Source organism: Chelonoidis abingdonii, chromosome 1 (genome assembly GCF_003597395.2).
Source record: "Chelonoidis abingdonii isolate Lonesome George chromosome 1, CheloAbing_2.0, whole genome shotgun sequence".
NCBI lineage: Eukaryota > Metazoa > Chordata > Testudines > Testudinidae > Chelonoidis > Chelonoidis abingdonii.
Window position 1 is genome coordinate 366,281,866 of NC_133769.1, and position 27,418 is coordinate 366,309,283.

The 27,418-nt window shown below is 57.5% G+C and overlaps 1 protein-coding gene across 2 annotated transcripts in view; it reads right to left on the reverse strand.

Moving 5' to 3' along the window:
- Window positions 1-2,090: 2,090 nt before the first annotated feature.
- Window positions 2,091-27,418, reverse strand: part of PDE2A (phosphodiesterase 2A) — a 380,823-nt gene continuing 355,495 nt past the window's right edge. For both annotated transcript variants that reach the window (XM_032792466.2, XM_032792477.2), the window contains 17 exons: window positions 21,704-21,743; window positions 19,547-19,610; window positions 18,557-18,635; window positions 17,958-18,135; window positions 15,868-15,980; window positions 15,047-15,124; window positions 14,362-14,484; window positions 13,732-13,802; window positions 11,147-11,269; window positions 10,384-10,471; window positions 8,890-8,937; window positions 8,356-8,430; window positions 7,472-7,571; window positions 6,662-6,774; window positions 5,816-5,854; window positions 5,217-5,323; window positions 2,091-3,715 (listed from right to left, as the gene is read on the reverse strand). In XM_032792466.2, coding sequence (XP_032648357.1) covers window positions 3,487-3,715; window positions 5,217-5,323; window positions 5,816-5,854; window positions 6,662-6,774; window positions 7,472-7,571; window positions 8,356-8,430; window positions 8,890-8,937; window positions 10,384-10,471; window positions 11,147-11,269; window positions 13,732-13,802; window positions 14,362-14,484; window positions 15,047-15,124; window positions 15,868-15,980; window positions 17,958-18,135; window positions 18,557-18,635; window positions 19,547-19,610; window positions 21,704-21,743 — 1,668 coding nt within the window. In that variant the 3' untranslated portion in view covers window positions 2,091-3,486. The remainder of the gene's footprint in view (window positions 3,716-5,216; window positions 5,324-5,815; window positions 5,855-6,661; window positions 6,775-7,471; window positions 7,572-8,355; window positions 8,431-8,889; window positions 8,938-10,383; window positions 10,472-11,146; window positions 11,270-13,731; window positions 13,803-14,361; window positions 14,485-15,046; window positions 15,125-15,867; window positions 15,981-17,957; window positions 18,136-18,556; window positions 18,636-19,546; window positions 19,611-21,703; window positions 21,744-27,418) is intronic.

Here is a 27,418-nt window from a genome sequence, read left to right on the forward strand (position 1 = left end):
ACCCTGCTGGGCTGCTTGTGCCTCCGAAGAAAGGTTTAGCTGGGACTTTGTGCAGTGGGCTTGTGCCAGTGTAACCCACACACCTCCTGGGTGTGGTGTTCTGGCCCCTCTAGTGGCACTGAGACCACTTTGCGATTAATGACTCTTGCTCTACAACTTTTGCTAAGAGGCAGATGGCTTCTACCTCATGCAGGAGAGTCTCGTGCACTAAGCTCCCGAGGCCCCAGGTTTGATCCTGCTGGCGTTACACCAGCATGCTGCATCGGGTGAATTTCAGCCCCTAGGAACAGCCACCATTGATTCGTTTGCAATGCTGGGGACCCTGGGGCCACGCTAGCCTCCCTCCATGTTTTGCAGTATCCATTATTGGGGGAAGAGCCTGGGTTCTCTGGACTCGCTACAGAAAATGACACAAGAGCAGCTGATGCCTCCTGGCCACATTCTCTCTGGAGACTCTTGTGTCTCCAGATGGTGCTCTCCTGTAGCTCACTTTCCTCTCTTTATCTGGAGGGACTGCGTGGAGAAGGGCAGCAGTTACCACACAGGGGCGTAGGCCAGAACAGGGATGAGAGAGACCTTGCAGCGCGGGTTCTGGTCTCTTTCAACTCGATGGGGCCAACCCATAAGCCCAGATCTGGCTCTAAACGTTCCTAAAGGTTGGGGCTCTTCACCGTAGGGTGTTTATCTTAGGGCCATCTTTCATATAGGGATTAGAGAAAGTCCCATCCGTCCATCAAATCCACCTCACAACAAAGACAAGACGTAATGCTCAACCGAGGATGCCACAGTCCTTCTGCTCCTGCTACCTGGTCTTCATCGGAGTTCCTCACCCTCTGCTGATGGCCCTCGAGCACCACTAGTGGTGACAATTATCTCATCACTGCACAGTTTATGTGCAATTATCTCATCACTGCACATAAGTTTATGCCTTCAGGTGGGAGAGCAAGAGATCCAAGACCCCGTTCCCAGGCAGACGCCCCTTGGAAGAAAGAATCAAGCTGAGCATGCAGAAGACAAGTGATAAAGCAGCAGACTGGCCTCTCCGCCAAGTGTATCCTAGGGGGAACAGCCAGGGCGAAATCCTGGCCCTACTGAAGTCAAAGGCACAATCCCACCTATTTCAGTGGGGCCAGAATTCCAGGCCAGGCCGTTAAGTCTTTTCCCAAGAAGGAACAGCACCTGGGGCTCTCTACACTAGTGACTGCTGCGGTTGGCAGGGGAAAGGATTTGAAGGCCTGCATGGACTCCACAAGCAGGCCTGTCCTCTGATCAGTAGCAAACGAAAGCACCAAATGTCCTCTTGAGTGAGAGCGTGGGACCGGTGGAACCAGGCCATGCAGGAGACAGGGCTCTGTCCTGTCTCAAATAACTATCGTCCGTTTCCCTGAAGGCTGAGACACCCCCGTGATGATCATTTGCTCAGCAGTGAGGCCGTCTGCCAGATGACGATTTGTCCCTCAGAGTCCATGGGCAGCTGGGACGCGCTGGCCACACCACCACAGTACTGGCCTAGGAGAGAATGTCTGTATTTCCTGCTTTCCTTGACGATGAGCCAAATGCCTTGCTGCAGCTCATGGGCCCTAGACCTTACGGAGCCCAGGGATTCAATCTGAATTCAAGGCATATAACAGGGAAAGTGCCAGGTGAGGGTCTGAGAGCGATACCTGGGTATGTAGCTAGGGAGCTGTACGTTCGCTGGCTGACGTATTTCTCTCTCTGCTGCATTCCCACCATCCCCCAGGTCACTTAGACTCGTTGGCCCCAAACCACTAGCACAGCGGGTGCAGCAGAAAAGAACTGGCGAGCATGTTCATAAAAGGCCTGAAGGAGGCTTCAACCCCCTGCAACATCCATAGGAAACGCTGCCCCCAGCACGTTTCAGGTGGCATGTGTGACACATGCCCTCTGGTTCTATGTCCAAATAAACAACACGCTGGGCCCGCTAGACGAGATGCAGGTGGCCCATGCATCTGGTGAAGGGTGCAGCATGCTGGCTGGCTCGCTGCGCTCCGGCTCTGCACCATTTCTCAAGGAGACACCGCTGGGCAGATGCCTTCTGGAACTGGCCGCACCCCACTGAGCGCCTGCATGGTCGGCTGGGTATCTGCAGGGCACACATGGGTACCGAGACCTTCTCTGCTAAAGCATCCAACGGGCTCATCTCAAAAAAGGCAGGTTTCAATTTCAAAGGCAGCGATGGGCCAAGATGTGGGTGAAGGGGAAAACGCTCTGCGCTGACGTCAGTGGACGTGTGTCTGCTTACACTGGGTGTGGCTCTGGCCCCATCTGAGCTCACAAGCTGGCAGTGATCATGCACTGGTGTTTCTGCTCAGCACATGCATGGATCAGGGACATCGTCTGGCCTGTGGATGCCAGTCTCTCTCCTCCTCTGCAGTGTCCTCTCAGGACAGGTCTCCCCGTGGGATGGCTTTGTGCTCCTCTCTGGATCCAACCACCCTTCCTCTGCCCTCCCTCAGTGCTCAGGGACAGGCCTCTCGGGCGTCTCCACCACTGCGAGACAGCAGGAGGTGGCTGGCCCTGGATCCGAGAGCAGGGAGGCTGCTGTTGGGAGGAGAGCAGCCGTGAGCCTGTGCTTGGGAGTATGGGACCCGTCACACCTGCCCAACTGCCTGGATGTCAGAAAAACACATCGTGCTCTCAGCCAGACATCCCCGGAGCAAAGATCTGCTTCCACCGGCCCTACTGCTCTGCACCCGCGGGTACATTCATGAGGACGAGCCACACGTGATTTCCCCCGGCCATTTGTCTCTGACACCCTCGAGAACATTTCTGCTCTCCTGAGTGACTGGCCCCCTCTCCTTTCCGTCCCTGCCCACCTGAACAGCTCTCCCCTATCCCAGCCTCACGGGCCAGGGAACTCCCCCGTTCAATAGCCAGAGTTTGCAGCTCAGCCTGTGGGAAAACCTCTCCCCCCACCCCGAAGCAGCCAGCGGCGAAAGTTCTCCATGTCGATCAGCCCATGAAGTTCAGCTCTCAGGAGCGTGTGAGGCATGAGATCCTGGTCTGGGAAGTGAGGGCAGCTGGGCTCAGGGGGGAGGGGCAGCCTCAGGCCTTCTCAAAGCACACGCTGTCCCCACCCCTGGCGAACCCCCTTCCGTTCCTAGCTCAGACACTGAGCCCCGGAGACACTGAACAGCGCCGGTACCCGTACAGAAGGGGCGGGGGGAAGCGGGGTTCATTTCAATGTACAGCAAAAGGAGTCCAAGGAATAACGCCCCCTCTCCCACCTTGGCATCCACAAGAGCAAGTGGGTGAGTGTCCTGAATCAGAGCCGCCGTCCCACCCGCGGGACTAGGCACAGCCTGGGAGGACCGGAACTGTAGAGAACGCACTGGACAAATAAGGATTTCTCAAAACCGGCTCCCTCTTTCCTTTGGATCCAGGAGAAAGGGGACAAAGAGTCGCTGGGTTTGTCGATCCGTCACTCCCCTCCCTGCCCGCCCCCCCGCCACAGTGAGGAGAACCTCATTGCGCCACCGTCTCCATGTGCCCCTCCATGTCCAGGCAGCCATTCATCTTGGCACTCTCCCTGTCCATCCCCTGCAGGTCGTACTCCTCGTCCAGGAAGTCCAGCGAGTTGTTGCTGGGGAGGCCCCTGATGGTGAATTTGTGAGACACTTTGGTCCACTGCTCCCGGTTGCTGGCCACCCTCTCGTACAGCTCGGCGGCTCTCGGGAACAGATCCTGGAGCAGCCTTGGAGACAAGGAGAATGCCCATCAGCAGGAGTGGTGGAGAGCCGTAGCCCTGGGGGCCGTGAGCAGGGATCAGGAGCCTGCCACGCTCCACGCACACTGCCAAGGGCTGGTCAGAGCGGAGAAAACGAATGGGCAATGAACTCGAAACAGTCACTGAGGTGTTACAGTCCATAACAGACACATGAGGCAAATGCCAGCAGGGTTAGGCGCCCGGCCAGGACACATAACTTGGGCTGGGACAGGGAGAGTCAGTCTTCCTACTCCCAGCTTCACCCAGCTCTGGCCACTAATAGCACCAGCCAGCCCTTTTTATTTGGCCTGCTGGGCCCTGATTGGCCTCTGCCTGCTCCCGGCCCTTCTAGGCACCAGGAGACCAACTCTCGCTGGTTCTGCCTGCAGCTGACCATGGGAGGCCCCTCTAGGCAACCGCTGGAGGCCTGAACTCGCTGCTCTTCTCTTCCAGCTGGAGATTATCTTAGAGCGGAGTGCACTGATGAGGTTCCCGTTCCGGAGGGGACACCCATCACCCGCCAGAGAGTGCCCAAAAGCGAGGCTTGCGTCGGGCTCTGTCTGCCCTGGAGCTTAGCAGCCCCTGCCAGTGGAGGGTACCAGGGATCGCAGCATGCTCTTCCTCAGGGTAAACAGGATCTGATGGCCAGGGTGTGCGTGTGTGTATGTGGGGTGTGTGTGGGGGGGGTATATGTGTGTGTGTGGGGGGGTGTATGTGTGGTTAAAGAGGATCCAATGCCCAGGGCTGTCTGTGCGTGTTTGTGCGGGGGGTGGGGGAGTTGGTTAAACAGGATCTGATGCACAGGGCGGTGTGTGTGTGTAGGTGTGTGTATGTATGTAGAGTGTGTGTGTGGGGTTAAAGTGGATCTGGTGCCCAGGGCTGTGTGTGAGTGTGTGTGTGTGTGTATGTGAGGTCTCTGTGTGTGTAGGGGGGCTCTGTGTGTGTGTGTGTGTGTCAGGGCTGTGTGTGCGTGCATGTTTGTGTGTGTGTGTGAGGGTTCTCTGTGTGTATGTGTCAGGGCTCTGTGTGTGTAAGTGAGGGCTCTGGGTGTATGGGTGTGAGAAGGCTCTGTGTGTGTGTGTGTGGTGTGTGTGTGTGTGAGGGCTCTGTGTGTGTGTCAGGGCTGTGTGTGTTTAAGTGAGGGCTCTGTGGGTGTGTGTGTGAGAAGGCTCTGTGTATGTGTGAGGGCTCTGTGTGTGCATATGTGTCAGAGCTCTGTGTGTTTTGTGTGTGTGAGTGAGGGCTGTGTGTGTGTGTAAGTGAGGGCTCTGTGTGTGTGGGGGGCTGTGTGTGTGTGTGTGTGTGTGAGTGAGGGCTGTGTGTGTGTGGTTGTGTGTGTGTGTAAGTGAGGGCTGTGTGTGTGTGTGTGGTTGTGTGTGTGTGTGTGTGTGTGGCATTGCTGAGCTCCAGGCAGCGGCTGCCTGTGTGGGCGTTGTCCCTGCGCTGAACCCTGCCCCCGCCCCCTGGGGGCCAGCCCCCGGCCACTCACTTGTAGATGGGCATGGCGATGTGCTCCATGAAGCTGATCTGCAGCTCGGGGATGTAGGCCTTCTCCCGGTCCATCATCTCCATGGGGCGGTTGCCCATGGCTTTCTCCTGCAGAGACAGGCAAAGGGGGCCATGATCCCCGCAGTCCCTGGCTTCACGCCTCCCGGCCCGGTTCGCTCCAGCCTCCTAGCCAGCAATCCCCGGCCTGCCTCACCCTGAGCCAGCCTGGGGCTGCTTTAGGCTCCTCTGGGAGCACGCAGCCCCATGGATGGAGGGTGCAGAGGGCTCTGCCTCCATCTGGCCTGCGTCTGGTGCCTCCTGGGGGCGTCAGAGGGAGAGGCTGGCAGCTGATTCGGGTGGAGAGCCAGCACTGGGCTTTTTAAGGTGGCCTGCAGAGTCATAGCTGAGCCGAACCCAATAGTGGGGTGGGGGTATCTTTGGACACACCACCGTCCACCTGAAACACGGGCATCAGAGCCAACCCCCGCACCCTCTCACTGGAGATGTAGCCCCTGGCCCGCAGCACGGGGCGGCCTGGGAACAAACGGCTGGAAGCCAAGCCCGACACACCGGCTGCCCCAGGGGGATTTATTCACGTACCAGATCTCCCTGGGAGAAGAACTCCTTGTAGATCAGCTCCTGTGAAGGAAAGGCCATGGATCAGAACCGCTCCACACTAGCTCCTGTATTCCCAGCTCTGCTTAGAGAGAGACGCGTCTGCCCACACAGTGCTGGGCACCTCCTGTGAGACGCGGGGCCTCTCAATCTCACTGGCATTGCTGGCATTTTAACAGATACGGCTCCAGCGATTCGAAGGGACGTGAGGAGGGTCTGCAGAGCTCGGATGGGACGAGTCTCTGCTGTGTAGCTTGCCTCACCGGGCCAGCGCACTCAGAGCAAGGTGCCGAGCAGGCCAAAGGAGACCTCTCCTTATGCAATGCAGGTTTGACCAGTGGAACTCACTGCTGCAGGAAGCTCCCTGAGTCAGTCAAAGGCCTGCTAAGGCTCTGCCCACTGATAAGGCAGGGTGGCGATCTGGCTGAGCACTCCCATGCTCAGAGCACAGAATGATTGCCTGCTGGGCGTGGGACGGAGCGCTCTCCACGGGGAGCACTGTGCAGCTGTCTAGGGTAACGGTGGCACTTGCTTTGCCCGTCTCTCTGGTGCTAAGTGCTGGCCACTGGGGGGAGCTGTACTGGAGCAGATGGACCTAACGTGTGATATTAGCACAGAGACTCGGATGCACCCCAGCTGCAGGTGGCAGCTCCCACCAATGAGCATAGCAGCCTCCCCCTTTTACTCCTCCAGGGGGCACTGGACCCCGGGGCACCACATTTGAGTGCGACTGGGGGCACGGCCTCAGTGGTAGTGGCTTGAGCCCCCCTAGACTGGGCCCAGGCACCCATGTGGAGGAGGAGGGGCCAGGCTGGCCCCGCTCGTACTCACAGCGATCTTCCGGGTGGTTTTCCAGCCCTTGGTCTGGTCCGAGAGGTCGCAGGACGTCATGAGCAGGCAGAGCAGCAGGCTGTGGTGTTGCTTGTTCTCCGGGTCATAGCCCACTAGGCAGGGGAGGAAGAAGGACGAGCACTGAGCCGCTGGGCGCCAGCGGGATAGATCTCGCATCGCGCTCCCGCGGTCCCAGCCTCGGGGCCGGCGACCCCTCTCCCCAGGCAGCCCATTGCCAGCCGGCTGGAGCCCGGCTCACGCAGAGATGGAAAAGCTCTACCAAGCCGCTCATGCCCAGATCCTCCAAGGGGGTTAGGCACCTAACTCTCCTCGGGATCGGGGGACTTAGGAGCCTTTGAGGCTGATGGGCCCTACTCTGGATTCCCCTGGGTTGGGCCCATTGCTGGGCTGGAGGACTCCAGGGGCCGCTCCCAGGTGCCTGCCCAACACTCCCAGGTGCATCCCCGGCATTCAGGGGTCTTTGCACCCTGGGGGCTCATTCAGGCCAGCAGTGCCCGGGCACAGTAAAGGAGCTGAGGAGTGAGTGATAGCTGCCCCCCAGTGGTCACACTGGAGCATTACAACCTGCCGATTTCAACTGCTGCTGCTATTTCTAAACCCAGGGCCCAAGATGTTTTCCTGTTCTAGCTGTAAATCCCACGGGAGCCCTCAGGTGGCTGCTGCCCGCCCTCCCAGGGACAGACTCCAGACTCCTGGCACCTGGATCCGGGAGCATTTGCTAGCGGCCAGTTTCACGTAGCAAATGCCCTCCACTCTCGCCAGTGCCGCCCGCGCCCCGGGGGCCTTTACCTTCCGCCATCTTCTGCAGGTCCTTGAAGATCCGCAAATGATGAGCGAGATCCGTGGCCAGAATAATGTCCCTCATCAGATCCAGCATCCTCTGGTAATCCTGCAAGGCCAATCACACTGCCCCTCAGTGCCATGGGGCTCGGTGACCTCACACCACATGGCCTGATTGGCAGAAAGGTCAAGGGAGTCAGCCAAGGTCACCAAAGGACTCAGTGGCAGGACGGGGAATGGGACCAAGGAGACTCAAGTCCCCATCTCCAGTTCTAACCACTAGACCACGCTTCCTTCCACCTCGCAGACCTGGGGCTTTTATCCAGTGGAGTTCGCGGCTGGGTCAGGGACTTTGTTTAATTAGTGAGAGTTTCCCCTGGAAGCAGAAACCCTTTTCAGATTGAAGACTCCTCGGATCCAGGAGGAGGGAGGCATGGCTTGTCCGAACCTGGCTAAACAGGGCTCGCTGCATCTGGACAGGCGATTCGCCGAAGGAACCAAGGAGCGAAGTCCAGGCCAGCTCACACCTCTGGGAGAAGGGCTCTGTCTGGGATGTGGCTTCAGTGAGGCACAGCGTGTGGCTGGCCCGTCTCACCTGGAGAGCAGGGCTCTATTCCTGAGGAGGCCCCTCAGGAAGTCTCAGCACGTGCCTAGAAGCCAATAGCACAGCGTAATCCGGTGCAGTCTGGCCCGGCTGGATCCGAGGGTCAGGAGATCCGGTGGGTCAGGAGTGAGGGGCCTTGGACGCAGCAAAGAGGGGAATAGCCAGGCTTGCTTTGGGTCAGGAGCAAGGTGCATTGACAGAACGGGCTGTGGGGAGTCTAAGGCTGGACTAACAGGGGGACTGCACGTCAGGAGTGAGGGGCACCGGCAGCGAGCTCCACCCCACTCACCTTGCGGGAGAAGTGGTCGAAGATGTTGCAGCCTTGGGTGTTCAGGATGGCAATGGCCTGTGCGAAGTGGTGTCTCTGCGGGGGGAAACCGAGGCACGGCAGGGAGGGCTGCATTAGTCAGAGGGCTCCACCACGAGGCAGCACCCCCCCCCATTAGCACATGCACCCCCTACCCCACCCATAGGGACAAGGGGCAGGACTCCATGCGCCTTATGGCTGCGCTGTGGGAACGTATAGAGGGGGCAGGCAGGGGCTTTCCCTGCTATTCCACCCCCGCCCAGGCATTGGGCTTTCCCTAAGCTGCCCCCTCTCCTTGTCCCCAGGTGAGGGAGGAGGTGGTGGGGGATTCCATGCCCATCTATCCATGGCTCCCACATCTGAGGCAGCCACCCTGCCCCGCTGCCACCCGAGGCTGAGAACTGCTGCAGTTGTTTCACTGGTGAGCTAGGCAAGCAGCCGCCGGAGCCAGGCCCTGTGCCCTGAGTGCGGCAGGGCGCGGGAGCGAGGCAGGGCCCAGGGCAGAAGACGTCTTACCTCCATGACGGAGCCCTCGGAGCTGTAGAGCGCCGCCAGGACAGATTTCTGGAAGACAGAGTGGCACCAAGTGGGGTAACCAGCCAGTGGCGGGCGAGGGCGTCCGTCTCACTGGAGCTTTAGGGTTAGTGAGGGCTGCAGCTGGGCAGGAGGCCCCCTGCCACGGCTCTGCCAGCCTCCCAGCTCGGCCCCAGGAGGGACCCAACTCTGGCGCTGGTGGGATTTGGGACCAGGAGTCCATCTACAGGTGCAGGGGGCCGAGATCAGCTGCCTGTGTCACACAGGGGCCGTGAGGGGGGGGGCATATTCTGTTGTTATGGCCCACGGGCTGTATATTCCCTGCCCTGTCTCTCTGCTCATGGGGGGCTCAGTAGCAGGTCCCCTTCCCATTGTACGGGGTGGGACTGAGATCCGGCATCAGCTAGATGCACTGGCCCTTGCGTCTCCAAGGCTGCAAGGGATCCCACCCTCCAAACGGGAGGCCGGTCCCCCTGCGATGTAGGAGTGATCTCCTTGAACCCGCGCCAAGTGACTGGAGCGTATCCAGCCCCCCTGCCTCGCGGCGGGGCTGGGAGCCAGAATGACAGGGGAGGGAGAATGAAATACAAGCCAGTGAAAACACCCCTGCAGCTCAGTCCTGGGCTGGGGACGGGTCGGCTTTTGGCCCAAGGTCTGGGGCACGTGGCAGGAGCCAGCGATGGATGAAGCCACATGATCCCTCCAAGGGCTGGGCAGGTCCTAGGTGCCTGGCTCATGGCAGCTGCCGTGTTCCCTGCACCAGGGCTCCCCTGCCCTGGAGGGGCTGTGGGGAAATGAGGTCACCTCGTGTCACTTCACGTTTTCCTTTGCTTAGCAACGTCGGCATAATGTTCAGATTGAGGGGCCTCAGCAGCTTCATCTCCAGCCCTGGTGCCCAATGGATCTCCTGTAATCCCCTGGCCTCACCATCGGCTCTCCTGTAATCCCCCAGGCTCATGGGCAGATCTCTAATCCCCTGGTCTCACCAGCAGATCTCCTGTAATCCCCCGGCCTCACCATCGGCTCTCCTGTAATCCCCCAGGCTCAAGGGCAGATCTCCTGTAATCTCCCAACCTCACTGTCGGATCTCCTGTAACCCCCTGGCCTCACTGTCAGATCTTCTGTAATCCCCCGGCCTCACCATCGGATCTCCTGTAAACCCCCAGGCTCAAGGGCAGATCTCCTGTAATCTGCCAGGCTCACCATTGGATCTCCTGTAATCTCCTGGCCTCACCATCGGATCTCCTGTAATCCCCCAGCCTTCCCAGCAGATCTCCTGTACTCCCCTGACCTCACCATTGGATCTCCTGTAAACCCTGGCCTTTCCAATGGATCTGTAATCCCCTGGTCTCACCAGCAGATCTCCTGTAACTCCCTGGCCTCACTGGCAGATCTCCTGTAATCCCCTGGGCTTCCCAGCAGATCTCCTGTAACATCCCAGGCTTGCTAATGGATCTCCTGTAACCCCGGCCTTACCGAAGCCACCTGGAAAGAGTTATTGGTGCCTCTGTGGTCCAGGTCGTGACACATGCAGGAGATGAACAAGGCGAAGATCTCAATGTCTCTGTGGAGAAAAGGATCTGCTGAATCATGGTGACGAGGGATGGGAGCGGCTCTCGGGGCAACACCTCCCTCTCTCGGGGGCCAGCTCAGCCCGTTCTCTGCAGTGACCTCTCCCGGCTGACGGGACTTTGGCACCGGGGCCGTCCGAACTAGCCTCACTTCTGCAGCCCCAGGCAGGCAGCCTCATTCTGCCACCACTGAAAGTGTGTGTGGGGTCCTCATTGAGCTCAATGGACCTACTCATGCCAGGTCCCTATAGGTGCAGGGATCACTTCGTGCACCCACTTCTGGGCTGGAACACTGCAGCTGCATGCAAGGATATTACGGTTTGGGACAGGAAATGAAGAGGAGCATTGCATTGTGGGAATTCAGTGTGGCAGTGTGGAATGGCCCAGGGCCAGCCCCGTGACTCGTGCAACATGCTGTGGGCAAGCGGCGAGTACCCATGTCCACTGGTGCACCCTGGAGAGTGGCACAGCACCCCCTAGCACCATGCCAGGGAACTGGGCTGATGGAGACAGGAGGAGAGCGCTGCCTGCTGAATCAGCTGGGCAGAGGGAGTGGCACAGATCGCCCGCCCAGCTGAGCTGGGAGATCCACAGGCCAAGGGGCCAGGGGTGCAGAGCCAGGGCGGGGGGAAGCTGGGTCTCTGCAGGAGCTGTAACCATCCACCTACTCCAGGTATTTGACCAACTCCAGGTTCCTGTAGAGCAGGTAGCAGAAGTGGGAGACGGAGAAGGCGTGCATCCAGTTGTGATAGGGCGGGTCCCGGTAGCCCTTCCTCACCATCAGGCAGAACCTGGCCGGAGCGAGGGAGAACGGGATAAGAACGCAGCTGCCCCTGGAGAGCTGGTGCTCGGCTCTGGCCAGCTACCTGTGTTCCAGGCAGAGAACACCTGGCAGGCTGCAGGGCAGGGCGCTTCCACCCTTGAACTGCCATGTCATAGACTCATAGGATTGGAAAAGACCTCAAGAGGTCGTCTACTCCAGTCCCCTGCACTCACGGCAGGGCTACATATTATCTAGCCCACCCCTGACAGGGGTTTGTCCAACCTGCTCTTAAAACCCCCCAATGACAGAGATCTCACAACCTCCCTGGGCAATTTATTCCAGTGTTTAAGCACCCTGACGGTTAGGAACTTTTTCCTAATGTCCAGCCTAAACCTCCCTTGCTGCAATTTAAGCCCATTGCTTCTTGTCCTGTTCTCAGAGGTTAAGGAAAACAGTTTTTGTTCCTCCTTCTTGTAACTTGAAAACTGTCAGCAGTTGTCGTCCCCCCCCACCCCCTAGTCTTCTCTTCACCAGACTAGACAAACTTATTTTTTCCCAATTTTCCCTCCTCGGTCATGTTTTCTAGACCTTGAATCATTTTTGTTGCTCTTTTCCAGACTTCCTCCAATTTGTCCACATCTTTCTTGAAATGTGGCTCCCAGAACTGGACACAATACTCCAGTTGAGGCCTAACCAGCGCAGAGTAGAGTGGAAGAATGACTTCTCATGTCTTGCTTGCAACACATCGGCTAATGCATCCCAGAATGATGTTTGCTTTTTTTGCAACAGCGTTACACTGTTGACTCATATTTAGCTTGTGGTCCACTATGACCCCCAGATCCCTTTCTGCAGTGCTCCTTCCTAGGCAGTCATTTCCCATTTTGTATGTGTGCAACTGGTTGTTCCTTCCTTAGGGGAGCACTCTGCTTTTTTTCTTATTGAATTTCATCCTGTTTACATCAGACCATTTCTCCAGATCATTTTGAATTTTAATCCGATCCTCCAAAGCACTTGCAACCCCTCCCAGCTTGGTATCATCTGCAGACTTTCTCAGTGTACTTTCTACGCCATTATCTAAATCATTGATGAAGATATTGCACAGAACCAGGCCGAGAACCGATCCCTGCAGGACCCCACTGGTTATGCCCTTCCAGGATGACTGTGAACCACTGATAACTACTCTCTGGGAATGGTTTTCCAACCAGTTATTCACCCACCTTATAGTAGCCCCAGCTAGGTAGCATTTCCCTAGTTTGCTTAGGAGAAGGTCATGTGAGCATGCGTGGATCTGTGTGTCTGTGAACCTGTGAGCATGCATGGATCTCTGTGTCCGTGCACGGATCTGTGTGTCTGCACACCTGTGAGTGTGCATGGATCTGTGTGTCTGTGAACCTGTGAGCATGCATGGATCTGTGTGTCCGTGTACCTGTGAGCGTGCGCAGACACGTGCGTGGATCTGTGTGTCTGTGAACCTGTGAATATGCACGGATCTGTGTGTCCGTGTACCTGTGAGCGTGCACAGACATGTGCGTGGATCTGTGTGTCTGTGAACCTGTGAGCATGCGCGGATCTGTGTGTCCATGTACCTGTCAGCGTGCGCAGACATGTGCGTGGATCTGTGTCTGTGAACCTGTGAGCATGCGTGGATCTCTGTGTCCATGCACCTGTAAGCGTGCGCAGATCTGTGTGTCCACACACCCATGAGCGTGCGCGGATCTGTGTGTCCGTGTACCTGTGAGTGTGCGCAGACACGTGCACGAATCTGTGTGTCCACGCACCTGTCAGTGTGCATGGATTTCTGTGTCCGTGCACCTGTGAGCGTGCATGGATCTGTATGTCTGTGCACCTGTGAGCATGCAAGCATGCATGGGCTCAGGTGGGAGCATGAGCCGGATGGGGTGGCTGTGTTTACACAGGGCCACACTCTGTTACTTCCTGGCCCTGACTCCTTTGGCCGGGGGCTACCAGTGCTTGCTAGTCTGTGGGCTGCCAGCCTCCCCCTGTACCCCCTGTCCTGCTCCACTCCCTTCCCAGTTGAGGATCTCAAAGCACACCATGCACACCACTCCTTTAAGCCTCCCAGTGTCCCGGGGAGACAGGTCAGGATCCTTGGCCTCACTTTACAGATGGGCAGAGTGATGTGCCAGGGTCAGGAAGAGAACCCAGGAATCCTAGCTCCCAGCCCTCGCCTCACCATTATTTGTTACCTGCACTGAGCCAGCTGCATGCAGGTGCTTTGCTCTGCCTCACCCTGATGACCCCCCGGGTCTCCGTAACATCCTTACGCCCACCAAGCTGGACTGAACGCCCTGCGGCTGCACAACACGGTGTCTGCAACCGCGTATTTTCTCTTCGCCGGCTCCCGCCCTTATACCTGGTACTGAAGTGCTGAGCAAGAGCACCCCCTGCTGGCCACAACCTCCCCCCCAGCCCCGGATGTTGGGCTCCCAGAGGAGCCGAGCCCCCGTGCTGAGCAGCGAGTGAACCCACCTGGCTAGCGTCTGGCGATCCATTTTGTAGTTGTTAATGAAGTTCATGTCCTGCAGCATGCTCAGGATGGCCTGCGGAGGGAAAGGGAGCGGAGAGCTGGCTGAGAGGCTGCTCCCGGGTGTGCCTGGCAGGGGGCTGGTGCTGAGGAGGCCAGGCTGGGAATGGAGAGAACCCCCCGCACCCCTCTCGGCGTTCCTTGGGGGCAGGAGTCACATACGCACAAACTCTTCCCCAAGCTGGCGCTGAAGTGAGCACAGGGGCAGCCAGTGATGCCAGGAAATTGTATCTGCGCCTCGGACCCAAAGTGGGATTGGAGAGTGGGGCACGCGTGTTAAATAAAGGTGAATGCAGCTCCTTGGCGGACAGACGCCTCAAGCCAGAGCCGGATCCTAGCCCAGGCTGCCTCCGGTACCTACTTAGAGCCCATCACTGTAGCACTGGACACCTCCTGGATTTCTCCTAGCACCCCTCGGAGGTGGGATAGGGCTACAGACACTGGAAGCACAGAGTGATCCGCCCATGCAGGCCGTGGTAGACCCACCTCAGGCACCCTAGGCTAGTCCCTAACCCCGGCTGATCCCCCTCTCGGGGACAGGCAGGATCCTAGCCGCTGGCCCCGGGGGCACTGACCATAGGCGTGTCGTCCTCAGGCAGCGAGCGCGGCGTGTAGGTGAAATCGGCGAAGCGATAGTCGATGCTTTCCACGGGGCAGATCCCGTCGCTGAGCAGCTTTTTGTATTCCTCATCCGAGACCTGCAAGGGGAACCCCAGGATGGGCCGTTAGTGCCGGGGTGGCCAAAGCCGGGGCCTGGTGGAGGAGCTGCAGATGCAGGCCGTGTTCAGCCAGGCATGGACACCCAGTGCTGCCCTGACAGCCCTGTGCTGGGCTCATCTGTCCGCCAGGTACAGCCTGGGCAGTGGCTGGGCTGGCGCCATGATCTGACCTGGAGGCAAGAGGGATTCCTGCACCACGGCCCATGCTGCCCCCGGCCTCTCTGTGTGGGCCAGTTAGTGCCATCGGGGTAGTCAGTACGCTGCTGACCCATCGGGGTAGTCAGAGGCTCTGACTGGTTACACTGGGGCAAATTCAGAGTTTGCCCCCTAAAATGCAGCCAGCTCTGGGGTGGAGGACAGCAGTAACGCTGAGTGTGAAGCAGCCTGTAGGGGAGTGCAGACTGCCCCTCTGGGGGGAACTAGAAGGAAGATAAGCCAGACACCCACGACGTCACCCATCCTCACCCACGGCTCAGTACGGCTCCAGGGACGCGACAACCCCCACATCCCCACTCCCTGGGGAGCCCCCCCACCCCCTGACCTTCATGTGGTACATCATCATTTCGTTGGCCACGTGGCTTCGGTACTGGGCTTCATGGACCTTCTTGTAGAGCAGCGACTGGAGGGGAGGGAAAGAGAGGGCGGTCAGAGCCCCGGTTGGATGGGATCCTGCTGCCCTTGGCTCACCCAGGGCCTCAGCCCCCGCCCCGTGCACTCAGCATGAGTTTTTCCAGGAACTCAAGCCCTTCAATCTCCTTAGGCCTAAGACATGCAGCACTGGGTGCGCCTGAGCTCCAGTCCCCTGCTCCCCTGACCTGAACTCAGGCACACATGGCCGGGCATCGCCTTCCACCTCTCCTAGGGTGCCAGAAGGTGAGAAGATTCACCGATGACCCAGTGTTATTTAAGGCTCCGCTTGTCACCTGTAACTACCCTCCCCTCTCCATGTACAGCTGAAATGCGGCTGGCTCTTGGGTGGAACCCAACAGACAGTGTGCAGCCACACAACAGCTTGGGACAGGAAGGGAAGAAGAGTCTGGTGTCCAGTTGCAGGAGAAGTTAGGGAGGCTGAACACAGGCTAACCCTGCTCTGTGCTGAGACAGCAGCCTGGAAAGCACCATAGAGGGCAGGCGGTCTGCAAACATCAGAGTTCGGGGAGAAGGCAGACGGTGCTGGGGGGGTCGCTGGGTCCCCAGCCTTCCCCAACCCCCTGCATCCAGCTCTCTCCAGCGAAAGACTTGGGGACCTTGGCAGCTTCAAAGGCTGGACCCATGCCCGAGCCACTGAGAATCTGGCATGGGAATCCAACCCTCCTCCCCCGGGCACTGGACCCACCCACATGGGGCAGCCCCCCCGCTTACGTGGGCAATGCTGATCCCGCAGTAGATGGAGAAAGCTGTGGCCAGGTCCTCGTCAAACTTGCTGAACCAAGGCCCGTTGATCTTGTTCACCAACTCCGCCACCCCGATGACCTCTGGAAGAGCAGCGAGAGCCCAGTGTACCGACGTGACAACGCACAGGGAAACCCGGACGCCGTGGACTCCCAGCATAGGTCTGCCCAGGGCGCTGGGGCTGGGACAGGGGGAGCCTGCCTGTCTCTCCCACCTCGTGCTCCAGCGACCCACAATCCCCACCACTGAGTTAGCAAGTTGAGTTGGGAGGAAAGGTCAAAGCCCTATGTGAAGCCAGCAATGGGGTGCCTGGCCAGAGGGAGTGTCTCTGGATGGGGCATGGTGTGTTATACAGGGGTTGGGGGGGGTGGAAATTGAGTGGGGAGCGTCACTGCCTGCACTGAGGATTCGCTCCCCACGGCTGGTTGCAGACGCTCTACGGACGCCAGCAGGGATCGAACCGGGGACCTGCAGGGACTGAACTGGGGACCTTCAGAACCTGCCTCTCCCACACCACGCAGCCAGCACCAGGCTGCCATAGGGGGGCTGGCACTAGAGGGTGACATGCCCCAGGCGTGGGGATAGCAGGACCTGGAGGGGGAGGCAGCAGGGACTGACTAGCTTCTAGCAGTACCGGTGGGGGGTGTTTAATGGCAGTGTCCAGGCCGCTCACACTGGGTGGTGACTCACCAATATCACAGAGACCTGAGGGCAGCCCATGTTGCCCTCCAGTCCCACAAGGGAAGGGCCGAGGCCGCCTGGCCACTCACAGGAGGGCCAGAGTGTGATCCCACTGCAGCGGGGGATGGAGGGTGTTAACGCGGGGGCTGCCACTCGCCCCCTGGTGATTGTCACTGCCGGGCCGGGCCAGTGCATGGTGCCAGGCAGGAAGCCCTGTGGCCAGAAGCCCAAGGCCGAGTGGTTTTGTTCGGCGAAGGGCAGGACTTCAGTGCATGGCGCTGGGAGTCACTTATCAACGTGACACCCCACAAAGGAGCAGCAGCTGGGCTTCTCCTGGGGACATGTGTGTCCACAAGCATCTGAGCGGTGCCAGGGGACTCCCAAGCACCACCAAACCCACGTTCTGGGGCTCCTCCCAGCTGGGGATCTCAAAGCACTCAGGAACACTTAGTTAAGCCCAACAATTAAGTTCCCGGTAAGATGGCTACATAGACATGGGCCAGAACCTCAGCTGGTGTGATGCGGCGTAGCTCTGCTGATGTCAATAGAGATTTGCCAGTTAACACCCACTGGAGATCAGGCCCAGAGGTTCTGACAGGTGAGGAAACTGAGGCACCAGCTGAGTGGTTTGCCAAGGGACTTGCAGTGGGTTAGTAACAGACTCACTTGAATCCCAGCCCTGTGCATTAGCCATGAGCTCACCCTGCTGCCCAAATACAACGGGCTGAGCATCAGGCTCCATCCAACCTTCGGGGTGCGAGACTGTCTTCCCAGGGGAAGGGCTGGGGTCTCCAATGCGCATGGCACTCAAACAAGACTCAAGAGCAATTTAACTTCATTCCTCCCTTCTCACAGCCTGCCCAGTGACAAGGGTCAGTTCCATGCTTGTTATCTCAGGAGTGGGGAAACTGAGGCACGGAGCTGTCACGTGCCTTGTCCAAGATCGCAGTGCCACGAGCAGGCCATAGGGGTCCTGCTACCACCACTAGAGTGGGGAGTCCCTCATCCTCAGCACCGGCAGCGAATTAATACAGAGGTTGCTTCTCGACCTTCTCTCCTTCCCTTTGTCTCCAGCTGCTCTGACCCATCACCAGGCTCCTCTTGAGAATAAGGAGTCAGGAGGCTGGTGGAGGCAGCTGGAGACATGGAGGAGTTGGCTGCACAGGGGCCTCCGATGGATCCCAGCTTGAGGAACGCTGCTGTAAGAGAACACACAGTCAGGAACTACGTCCTGGCGATCAAGCCGGGATCTGACGGGTCTTTGCCCCTGTGTGGCCTCTAGGGATGCAGCATCGAGGGAGCGCTTTGCCCAAAGCCCGCATGCCCTGGCAGCACCCGGGGAGCTGCACCCCAATGCCCAACGTTGCCTGAGATCTCACCATGGCTCTCGTTCTTGATGGGGAAGCACAGGATGTTTCGGGTCCGGAAGCCGGTGCTGTCGTCCACCCCCCGGTAGAAGAGCGGGTGGGAATAGGCATCTTTGATGTTGAGGATCTTCCCCGTCGTTGCCACGTGACCCGCGATGCCCTGATCCGCTGGGATGCGAATTTCGTAGCTCTGAGGAACGGGATTGACCGAGATGTTGGCCCCATGCTGCCCATCTCCATCCAATCCCCTGTGCTCCTGGGGCTCAAGGAACCACCTCCCATCCCCATCTCCTGGGATTTGGTCCCATCTCCTTACCTTGCACCCTGCCCCTTGCCACCTCCATCTCCAGCCTCCACCCAGCCTCCCTGTCCCGGCTGAGTCGCTATCTCCCAGCCCTCATGCAGCAGTGCTCTCGGCCTGGCCTCCGGCCCGAGCGTGGAAACCGCTTTCCTCCTCGTGACCAGCCATCCCTGGTCTGGAGCAGGTGGCTCCAGCTGACCTCCTTGGCCTCACCTCGTCCTTGGGCCCGCTCCATCCTCCCGGGCCTGCCTACACTATCGCTCGCAGCTCCCTCTGCTGGTGAGCCCCCGGCCCTCCCGGGAGGGCTTACCTCATCATCCACCACGCCCCCGTCAAACACCTTGGCCACTAGCTCATGGCTGAACGTGTCCAGCAGGAAAACCGAGCATCTGCAAGAGACAACCAGCCACTCAGCCAGATCTCCACAGCAACTGGGCAGCCTTGGCTGCCCAGCACCATCCAGTCCCGGGGCAAAGCCCATGGAGGGCAGCGGAACAGCTCCCATTGACTTCCCTCAGCACACGGCCTCTGGCTAGCACATCTCCCCTTTGGATTCATTGACCCAATGCCCCACCATGAGACTAGGGACTCCCTTGATCCCAGCCTCTGTGGTCACTGGTGATCCCATGGCACGGGATGTTAGCTCCGCAGTCCTGGCTACATTCCAGCTGCGTAACAACATTCAGCTTTCCTCAGTTTCCCTTCCGCACAAGATGTTCTTCACCTCCTGTCCTAAACTACACGATGCTGTTGGGCATTGAGAAGCAGCTGCCACATTCCACCCCAGAGGTGGCTGCATTTCAGTGGTGGACAGATATCCCTTTGGATAGATGTGAAACACTTTGGGGCCATGTTGAATAAAATTAGCTGGTTTGTCAACAGCTGCATTGTGTTGGGTTGCCAACCCTCCAGGCTTGACCTGGAGTTTCCAGGAATTAAAACTTAATCTTTAATTAAAGATTATATCATGTAATTAAATCTCCAGGAAAACATCCAATCAAAATTGGCAACCCTATAAGGGTGGCATATTCCTCTACTCTGGTCCCTTCCTGTGGTTTTTCTCATGGATAGGGGATGATCTAGCCCTCTGGACTCAAAATGAACTGGGAAATTAAAACATTTAAACTCCACTTCCCGTTATATTTACAAATGCAGACACCTGAGAAGGAGAAAATTAAGTTTGGACATGTGTAACCTTAACTGTGCCCCTCTGGGCTATGTAACCTTAACTCTGCCCCACAGGCCATGAAACCTTAACTCCAGCCCCCAGGACACATACACAGAGCAGAAGCTCACTCACATTTCAGCGTTGCTGAGATTCCGGGCTTCCGTGATGATCTCCTGGAGCAGCACTGACACGTCATCTGTGGGGGAGAAGCAGATAGTTTGGCAGCTCAGACCAGGCCCAGGCAGGGTGGGCATGGGCAGGGCAGCTCTGGGAACTGGCGAGGGGACACAGAGCCCCTCACCTGTAGCCAGAGCCCCCTGATGCTGACCAAGAGGCCTCTCTAAGGGACAGCTCTGTGCCCAGAGCTAGTGGCCTCAGGTCATGGCACATGGGTGTGACATCCCAAAGCAGGAGCTATGGGGTTAGTCGAAGGTCCTGCCCCATACCCAAGCCCACTGGGAGGATGCCAGGCTGCGGCTCTGTAGTCTGAACATGTCACGGTTCTATTCCCAGCCCCAAGGCCAGCTCCCTCCACAGCGAGTCACTTCTGTGCCCTGTGCCTCAGTTTCCCCATTGGTACCGGGGACAGTGCCTCTCACTTACTCTGCAGGCAGACTGGGAGGCTTGGTGAGATGCTCAGGGATGAAGGAGGTGCTACATAAATGGTGCAAGGGCCAGATTCTGCGAGAACAGGAGCTAGCCCTTGGCACCGCTGTACAGCCCTGATGCCCTGACTCCATCCCCAGGCCTCTGGAGACACGGACGTGGCTATTTGCCTTATGGCTGCTTGAGCACCCAACCAGAGGAGCACTAGGTGCCACCAGCCCTCCCCGGTCAAGTGCCCCGGCAGGCTTTGCCCAGGCCCGGCCGCCGGGCAGTCATTTATCACAGCCTCACATGGCCGGTGTCTCTGCCGGAGCTGGCTCTGGGGGCTGGGCATGGGCCGCTCCAACAAGCCCTGCTCTTTGTGGGAACGTGTGCATGTGGCAATTCAGCTCGGCCTTATCTCCACCGCCTACGTGTACAGTCACATCCCGCCGCACCTCGCGGGTCCCACCGACCTCGGAGAGGAGCTGAGTGAGGATGCCTGGGAGCACACAGCAAACTGAAGACAGCCGTGCGAGGGTTGGCGGTGGGGGGGGCACGCCAGCCTGCAAAGCAGCTAACTAGCTGGAGGCCTAATGGTTAGACATTAGCCTGTGACCGGGCACTTCAGACTTCACCCTCCCCTTTGTTATGATGCGAATCAGGCCTGATTCATGAAGCACAGAGGCCGTGGCCAGCGCCTCCAGCCCGTTGCAGAGCTTGGGGCTGGCCATGTAGTCAGGAGTAGGGCAGAGCCGACCCTCGCCTCCCCGGATGTTTAATGCTGGGCGGGGGGAGGGCTGGTGACACAGAGACGGGGCTGAACTCCTCCCAGGGCAGCCTACGCAGAGTCCTCCCAGCTGGACACACTGCCCCAGTGCTGGGTGAGTCCCTGACCACCACCGCCCGGGGAACGCAGGGCATGCTGCAGCGGAGCTCGGCCAGCGCCTGCCTTCTGTGCCCCCAGAGACGATAAATAAGGGCCAGGAAGAGGTGTCAAGGGGTTGTGACCCCCCCCATACGGCTAAATGGGGGATCAGGGCCCAGCTAGAGAGGAGCGTCCCTGTAGAGAGAAGCCAGCGACCACGTGACCCCTTAGTGGATACAACTCAAGCAGCGATTTCTACCCCCCACACCCCACCAGCCAATGGGAAAACACCCCATGTACAGGGTGTGTGTGTGTGTACAGGGGGATCTGTGTGTGTGTGTGTATAGGGGGATGTGTGTGTGTATGTGTGTACAGGGAGATCTGTGTGTGTGTGTGTGTGTGTGTGTATGTGTGTACAGGGCTATGTGTGTGTATGTACAGGGTGTGTCTGTGTGTACAGAGGGACGTGCGTGTGTGTGTGTGTGTGTGTGAGCGAGAGATGCTGCCCTCTAGTGACTGCTCTGCTGAGAGGATCAGGACCAACCATTGCTACCAGCTACAGCTGCTCTGTTAGCTCAAGCCCTGGGAGCCGTATTTGGGAGCTGAGAGGACAGGGCTGTCAGCCCTCACTGTGTGATGCATGCAGAGAGGCTGCCATGGATTTGCCATAGGGGCCCGTGTCCACTAGGAATGTGGCTTCCCAGCAGGCCCCCAGCCTGGCCCCACCAAACCTGGGCCAGCTGAATGCACAGACCTAGAGACGAATGCCCAGGCGGCCCATCAGTGAGTCGGGCGCTAGCAGTACAGTGCCTGTAGGAACAGAAAAAACTACTTACCCAAGTGCATAAACAGGTTCTTAGCCACTTGCAGGAGTGCCTGTGGGGGGGCGGGGGGGAGGGAAAGCTGGTTATCTGAGTTCATTACTGGAGTTAATTAGACAAGTCTGCTCCTCTCCCCCACCCTGGCCCCAAGACCAGTCACCAGCCAAAGCTCATTTCCGTCTTCTTGCCTGTGACCTCTGCAGTCTGCTATAAATCCCCACGTTTCTGCCTAATTAGCCGTCATTATCTCCCACAAGCACCTGACACCCCCTGGCTCAGGGAGGGACAGACGGATGACGATCGGCAGCAGGAACACAGACAGGGAGCGGGCCTGAGCACTGGGTGTACAGAGAGCCCCGACGAGCAGGATCACCCCCAGGCTGCTGCCTTCAGCTAAGCGGTGTTAAGATAGCAGCAGAGATCAGGGCCCTACCGTGCCAGGTGCTGCACGTACACAGAGCGAGAGCCAGTCCCTGCCCCGGGGAGCTTACAGTCTATACAGAGGGTGGGAGGGGAAACTAAGCCACAGAGAGGGAACAGTGGCAAAGGTAGAGATGGAATCCAGGTCTCCTGACCCCACCCCCTGCCATCCAGTGATCTAGCCACTAGGTCACACCACCTCCCACACAGGGAATTCCAGGGAGTACAAGAGAAATGCTCAGAGGGACTAGGGGAGAGGAGGGCAGGATGACGTGGAGGTGACGGAACAGAGACCCTGTCCAAGGGGGACAAGCTTTGTGTCCTACTGGTGAGGGAAGTCACTGCTTTAACCCCAACCCTGCTCTATTGGTGGGTTGGTTCCCCCTGCAGCCCCCATTAATACCATTAAATGGTTTCTAAACATCTCTGGCCTCCCATTAATTCTCCCCTCACATACACACACACACACACACACCCCGCCCCCACCCGTTGCCCTGGGAGCAGCAGCCATCCCTCAAGGCAGGAATCAATTCCTCTCTGGGAGAGACTTTGCCTCAGTCAGGCATTAGGCCCAACAGGTGAAGTTATTTCCTGGTCCCCAGTACAATGCCGAGGCTATGCCCCATAGCGCCACCGGAGGGTGCCCCAAGCACGAGGCTGAAGGAGAGGCCCATGACCGTTCGAGTGTGAGATGGTGTGGTGGGGGTTCGCAGCAAGCCCCATCTGATGCTGTCAAGGAGTGGGCATGGGTTAGCCTGGCTGAGCATGCGAAGGAGAATGCATCAGCGTGTGCAAGCAACTGCACAGGGTGTAACCAACACCAGCCCGTGTGACTGTGTGAGATCCCAGGCGTGTCAGTGTGCAAACACACGAGGGTATCCGCCTGTGCAAGGGAGTGTGTCACCACTGGCGTGCCAGTGTACACCTGGATATGCCAGCGGATGCACGTGCAGCCAGATGCACGGTGGGTGCAGAACGGGGCAGGAAACAGTTTTCCCAGCCTGGAAATATTTTCCAGAGTTTGCAAGTTTTCACTTGACAGTGGACAAAAAGTCAGATTCGAACATTTTTGCAAATCAAAACACCAAAAATGTTTCGGCTTCGGCCAATCCCGGCGGTTCCTTTCGCTCAGTTGGAAGGAACTATTTCCTTCGGATTGCAATGGTTTCCTCTTTAGCCTTTTCTCAGTCGAATGAGCTCCAATGTCAAAGCAGAAAGCCAGGCAACTGGACCGTTTGGCTTTGAAAATGTGGAAACAAAACGTTTCGACAATTTCTGAATTTTTTTCCCCCAAACTTGTTGCCAGCTGGGAGATTTGCCAACACAGAGCTGGTTTCCTGAATGGTTTCAAGCATCATTCAATGAAAAAAACAGTTTGCCAAAAAGTTCCTGATCAGCCACTAGGGGGCAGCATTACACACACAGTCCTACCCTCCTAGAACCCCAGCTTTGGAAGTCTGTTACACATGGGGACGAGTGGCCACTCCCCAGCACCAGCCAAACTGAGACCCTAACCCAGCCCCCTCCCGTCCCATTCTGGGGCAGCGCCATCTCTCTGAGATGAGAGAGAGCAACTGCATCCTGGCAAGCATGCCCCTGCACAGGTCGCTCTGTGTAATGGCTGGCGCCGGGCGCTCGCTGCATAATCTGCCTCCATAAGTGCCTGCTTCCCATTTAAGGCACTGGACAAGGTGTCCAAAGATCTGGGTTTAATCCCTGGCCCTGCTACTGACCAGAGACGAGTCACTTTATTGCTGTGCCTCAGTTTCCCATCTGTAAATCGGGGCTGACAATTGTGTCTTGTCTACACAGTCAGCTACCGAGGGCAGGGACTGTCTCTTACAATGTGTCCAAGCAGCACCTGGCACAGTGGGGACCCAGTTTGATCTGGGCTGGTTGGCACTGCTGTTCCTTGGATCTGTTCCAAGCAGATACCTCCTTCTCACTTCACTCCCCCTAATGCCCAAAGAAGGTGGTGCCTGAAAGGACTTGGGCCTGTCTAAGCACTAGCTCCAAGCCCTTCCAATAGTCAGCGTGTGCAGCTCTGCCTCCCTATGGAAACGGGGCGATGCTGGCAAAGCAGCTTGGCACTAACATCACATGGCCAGATGCTTTGGGGCAACTAGGCAGCTTTAGTCTTGTGGGACGCTGATACGGAATCAGCTCTGCTGACGTGTGTATGGACCGCTGCTCCCCGCTGGATGGTGCCGACGTGCATATGGACCGCTGCCCCCCGCTGGGTGGTGCCAACGTGTGTAGGGACCGCTGCCCCCCACTCGGTGGTGCCAACGTGCATAGGGACAGCTGCTCCCTGCTGGATGGTGCGGACGTGCGTGGGGACCGCTGCCCCCCGCTGGGTGGTCCCAACGTGCGTAGGGACTGCTGCTCCTTGCTGGATGGTGCCGATGTGCATAGGGACCCCGTCATGATGCCTATGTGCGCATGCCCCGTGCTTGGTGGTGCTGAAGTGTGTATTCACCACTGTTGTGTGGCTAGGATGGGTCACACTCTAATGGCTGGGGTCCTGAGCAGAGGGCTAAGCCCCACCACCCCTAGTAAGAAAAGGAGATTCTCCTCTAGCTCATGCTGTCCAAGGTCTGTGTTTTACTGCCTGCATAGGACACTACAGGGGACCACAGTGCCTGCATCCCTGGCATGTGGCCAGTGAGCCACTGTAAACATATCCCAGCGTCATGGGCCTCCAGACAAGGGTGTTGGCAGGGCATCCCCCATGTTCTCTACATCCCTGTGGGCAGAGCGAAGCTCCTGCCAGCTGGCCTTCCCCTACCAGCTCTGTCCCAGGGCATTAGCGATTCAGATCCACATGTCCCATTTAGCCAAGCATGGTAGCGCCGGTGGGCTCCTGAACTCGCCCCTCCCGGCCTGATTAGAGCCGTCAGAGCAGCGGGCCGTGGCAAGCTTGGGGTCTGACTGACAGGCGATGTAATTAGCAGTGTAATGGGCACCATGACGGGGGAGGGGTGGGAGGGCTGCAGAGAGTGGAACTGACTCATTTCTATCTGGCACCAAGCCGGGACGGAGCTGATGAGCCTGTCTGGGGCTAGGGTTGCCAGGTGTCCAGTTTTCAACTGGAACGCCCAGTCGAAAAGGAACCCTGGCAGTGCCAGTCAGCACTGCTCACTGAGCCGTTAAAAATCTGGTTGGTGCAGGGCTTGCAGGCTCCCTGCCTGGCTCCGCACGGCGCCTGATGCGTCCAGCATGTCCCTCTGGCTCCTAGGCGTAGGGGCAGCCACAGGGGCTCAATGCACTGCCCCTGCCCTAAGAGCTGGCTTCGCAGCTCCCATTGGCTGGGAACCGCGGCCAATGGGAGCTGCAGGGGCAGTGCCTGTGGATGGGGGCAGCGCGCAGAGCCCCGTGGTTGCGCCTTTGCTTAGGAGGTGGAGATATGGGATACCACTTCCAGGAGCCACCTGAGGTAAGCATCACCCAGAGCCTGTGCCCCTCATCCCCTCTTGTGCCCCAACCCCCTGCCTCAGCCCAGAGCCCCCTCGTGCACCCCAAACACCTCATCCCAGGCCCCATCCCAGAGCCCACACCTCCAGCTGGAGCCCTCAACCCCTCCCACACCCCACCACCTGCCCCAGCCCAATGAAAATGAGCAAGTGAGAGTGGGAGAGAGCAAGTGATGGAGGGAGGGGGTCAGGGTGAGCAGGGGCGAGGCCTCGGAGAAGGGGTTGGCGGGGGGGGGGGGGCAATGGTGTTTGGTTTTCTGCCATTAGAAAGTTGGCAACCCCAGCCTGGATGGATCCAGATGGGAAGGGTGCCACTAGCAGAGGAAAGCACAAAGTGGCCTGGCACAGCCCAGAGACCCAGCCAGGGGGCAGGGCAGAAGGGGTGGGTCAGACAGGTGCTGAGGGGCTGGATTCCCTTGCGGTTTAGGATCAGACTTGAGCTCTGGGGGCAGCTCCTGGCTCTACCCTGGATGCACTATCGCTTCATCTTGTGATGTTATTGATATAAACTGGGACCATATAGAACATGGTTTACAACCAAGGTCCTGTAGTGGCACCAAATCTTATGTAAAGGGGGTCATATAAGGTGTCTAAGACCAGGTTATGGGTTACTGGTTATGATTATGCTGTCTGTATGTCTGTATCATTTTCTGGTTGAAGTTATAAGTATTGGCTGTATACTGTCTGTATTTCAATTTGGTGCTGCAGTTCTGGGAAATACCGCAGACAAGTTGGTGTTAGCTCTGCTTAGCCTGCTTGATGGCCCATTAAGGACCATCAGCTACACAACTGACCCACTGAGAGGAGACAGATACTCTTGTAACTCAGCAGGGTGTGCAGGGACTGGTCCATGTAACACCAGACTCCATTTTGCTGTAACTTTCCACAGTAAGAACAAAGACGTGTTCTTACACCTGGAAAAGCCTATATAACGCTGATGCCTCATCTCCATCTTGTCTTCAATCCTGCTTCCTACCTCTGGAGGGACTTTGCTACAAGCAGAAGCTCTACACAAGGGACTGATGACCCATCCCAGCGGGGGATGTTCTCCAGAGACTTGATTTGAACCTGCAGTTTACTCCATCACTGCTACAAGCCTGAACTAAGAACTTTGCCATCACTGATTTAAGTGAATTTCATTTAAACGATTCTACGGCTCATCTCTACATTTTCCTTTATTAGATAAACTTAGATTTTATGATCTAAAGGATTAGGCAACAGCGTGATTTGTGGTAGTACTAATGTGTATATTGATTCTGGGTCTGGGCTTGGTCCTTTGGGATCGAGAGAATCTTTTTCTTTTACTGGTGGTGGTTTTCATAACCATTATCCCCAGGATGGTTGGTACGTGGTTGATACTGGGAACTGGAGTGTCTAAGGAAATCTGCTTGTGTGACTTGTTGAGCCATGGGGGAAACAAAGTCCTTTTTGTCTGGCGGTTTGGTTTGCCTTAGAGGTGAAAACACCCAGCTTGGGCTGTACTGCCTGCTGAGCAATTGGTCCTGAACTGGCACTGCTCAGTTGGGTCCACCAGAACTGCATTGTCACACTGTGACGTTTATTGATATTAACGGACCTATATAGAACATGGTTGCAACCAAGGTCTGTAGGGCACCAAAATTCTATGTAAAGGGTCATATAAGGTGTCTAAGCCAAGTTACGGTTACTGGTATGATATGCTGTCTGTTATGTCTGTATCATTTCTGTGCTGAAGTTAATAATTGCTGTTATTGTCTGTGTATTTCAACTTGTCTGTGTTACTGGAAAAGTCTCAGACAAGTTGGTGTCAGCTCTGCTTAGCCTTCTTGATGGCCCATTAAGGACCATACTACACAAT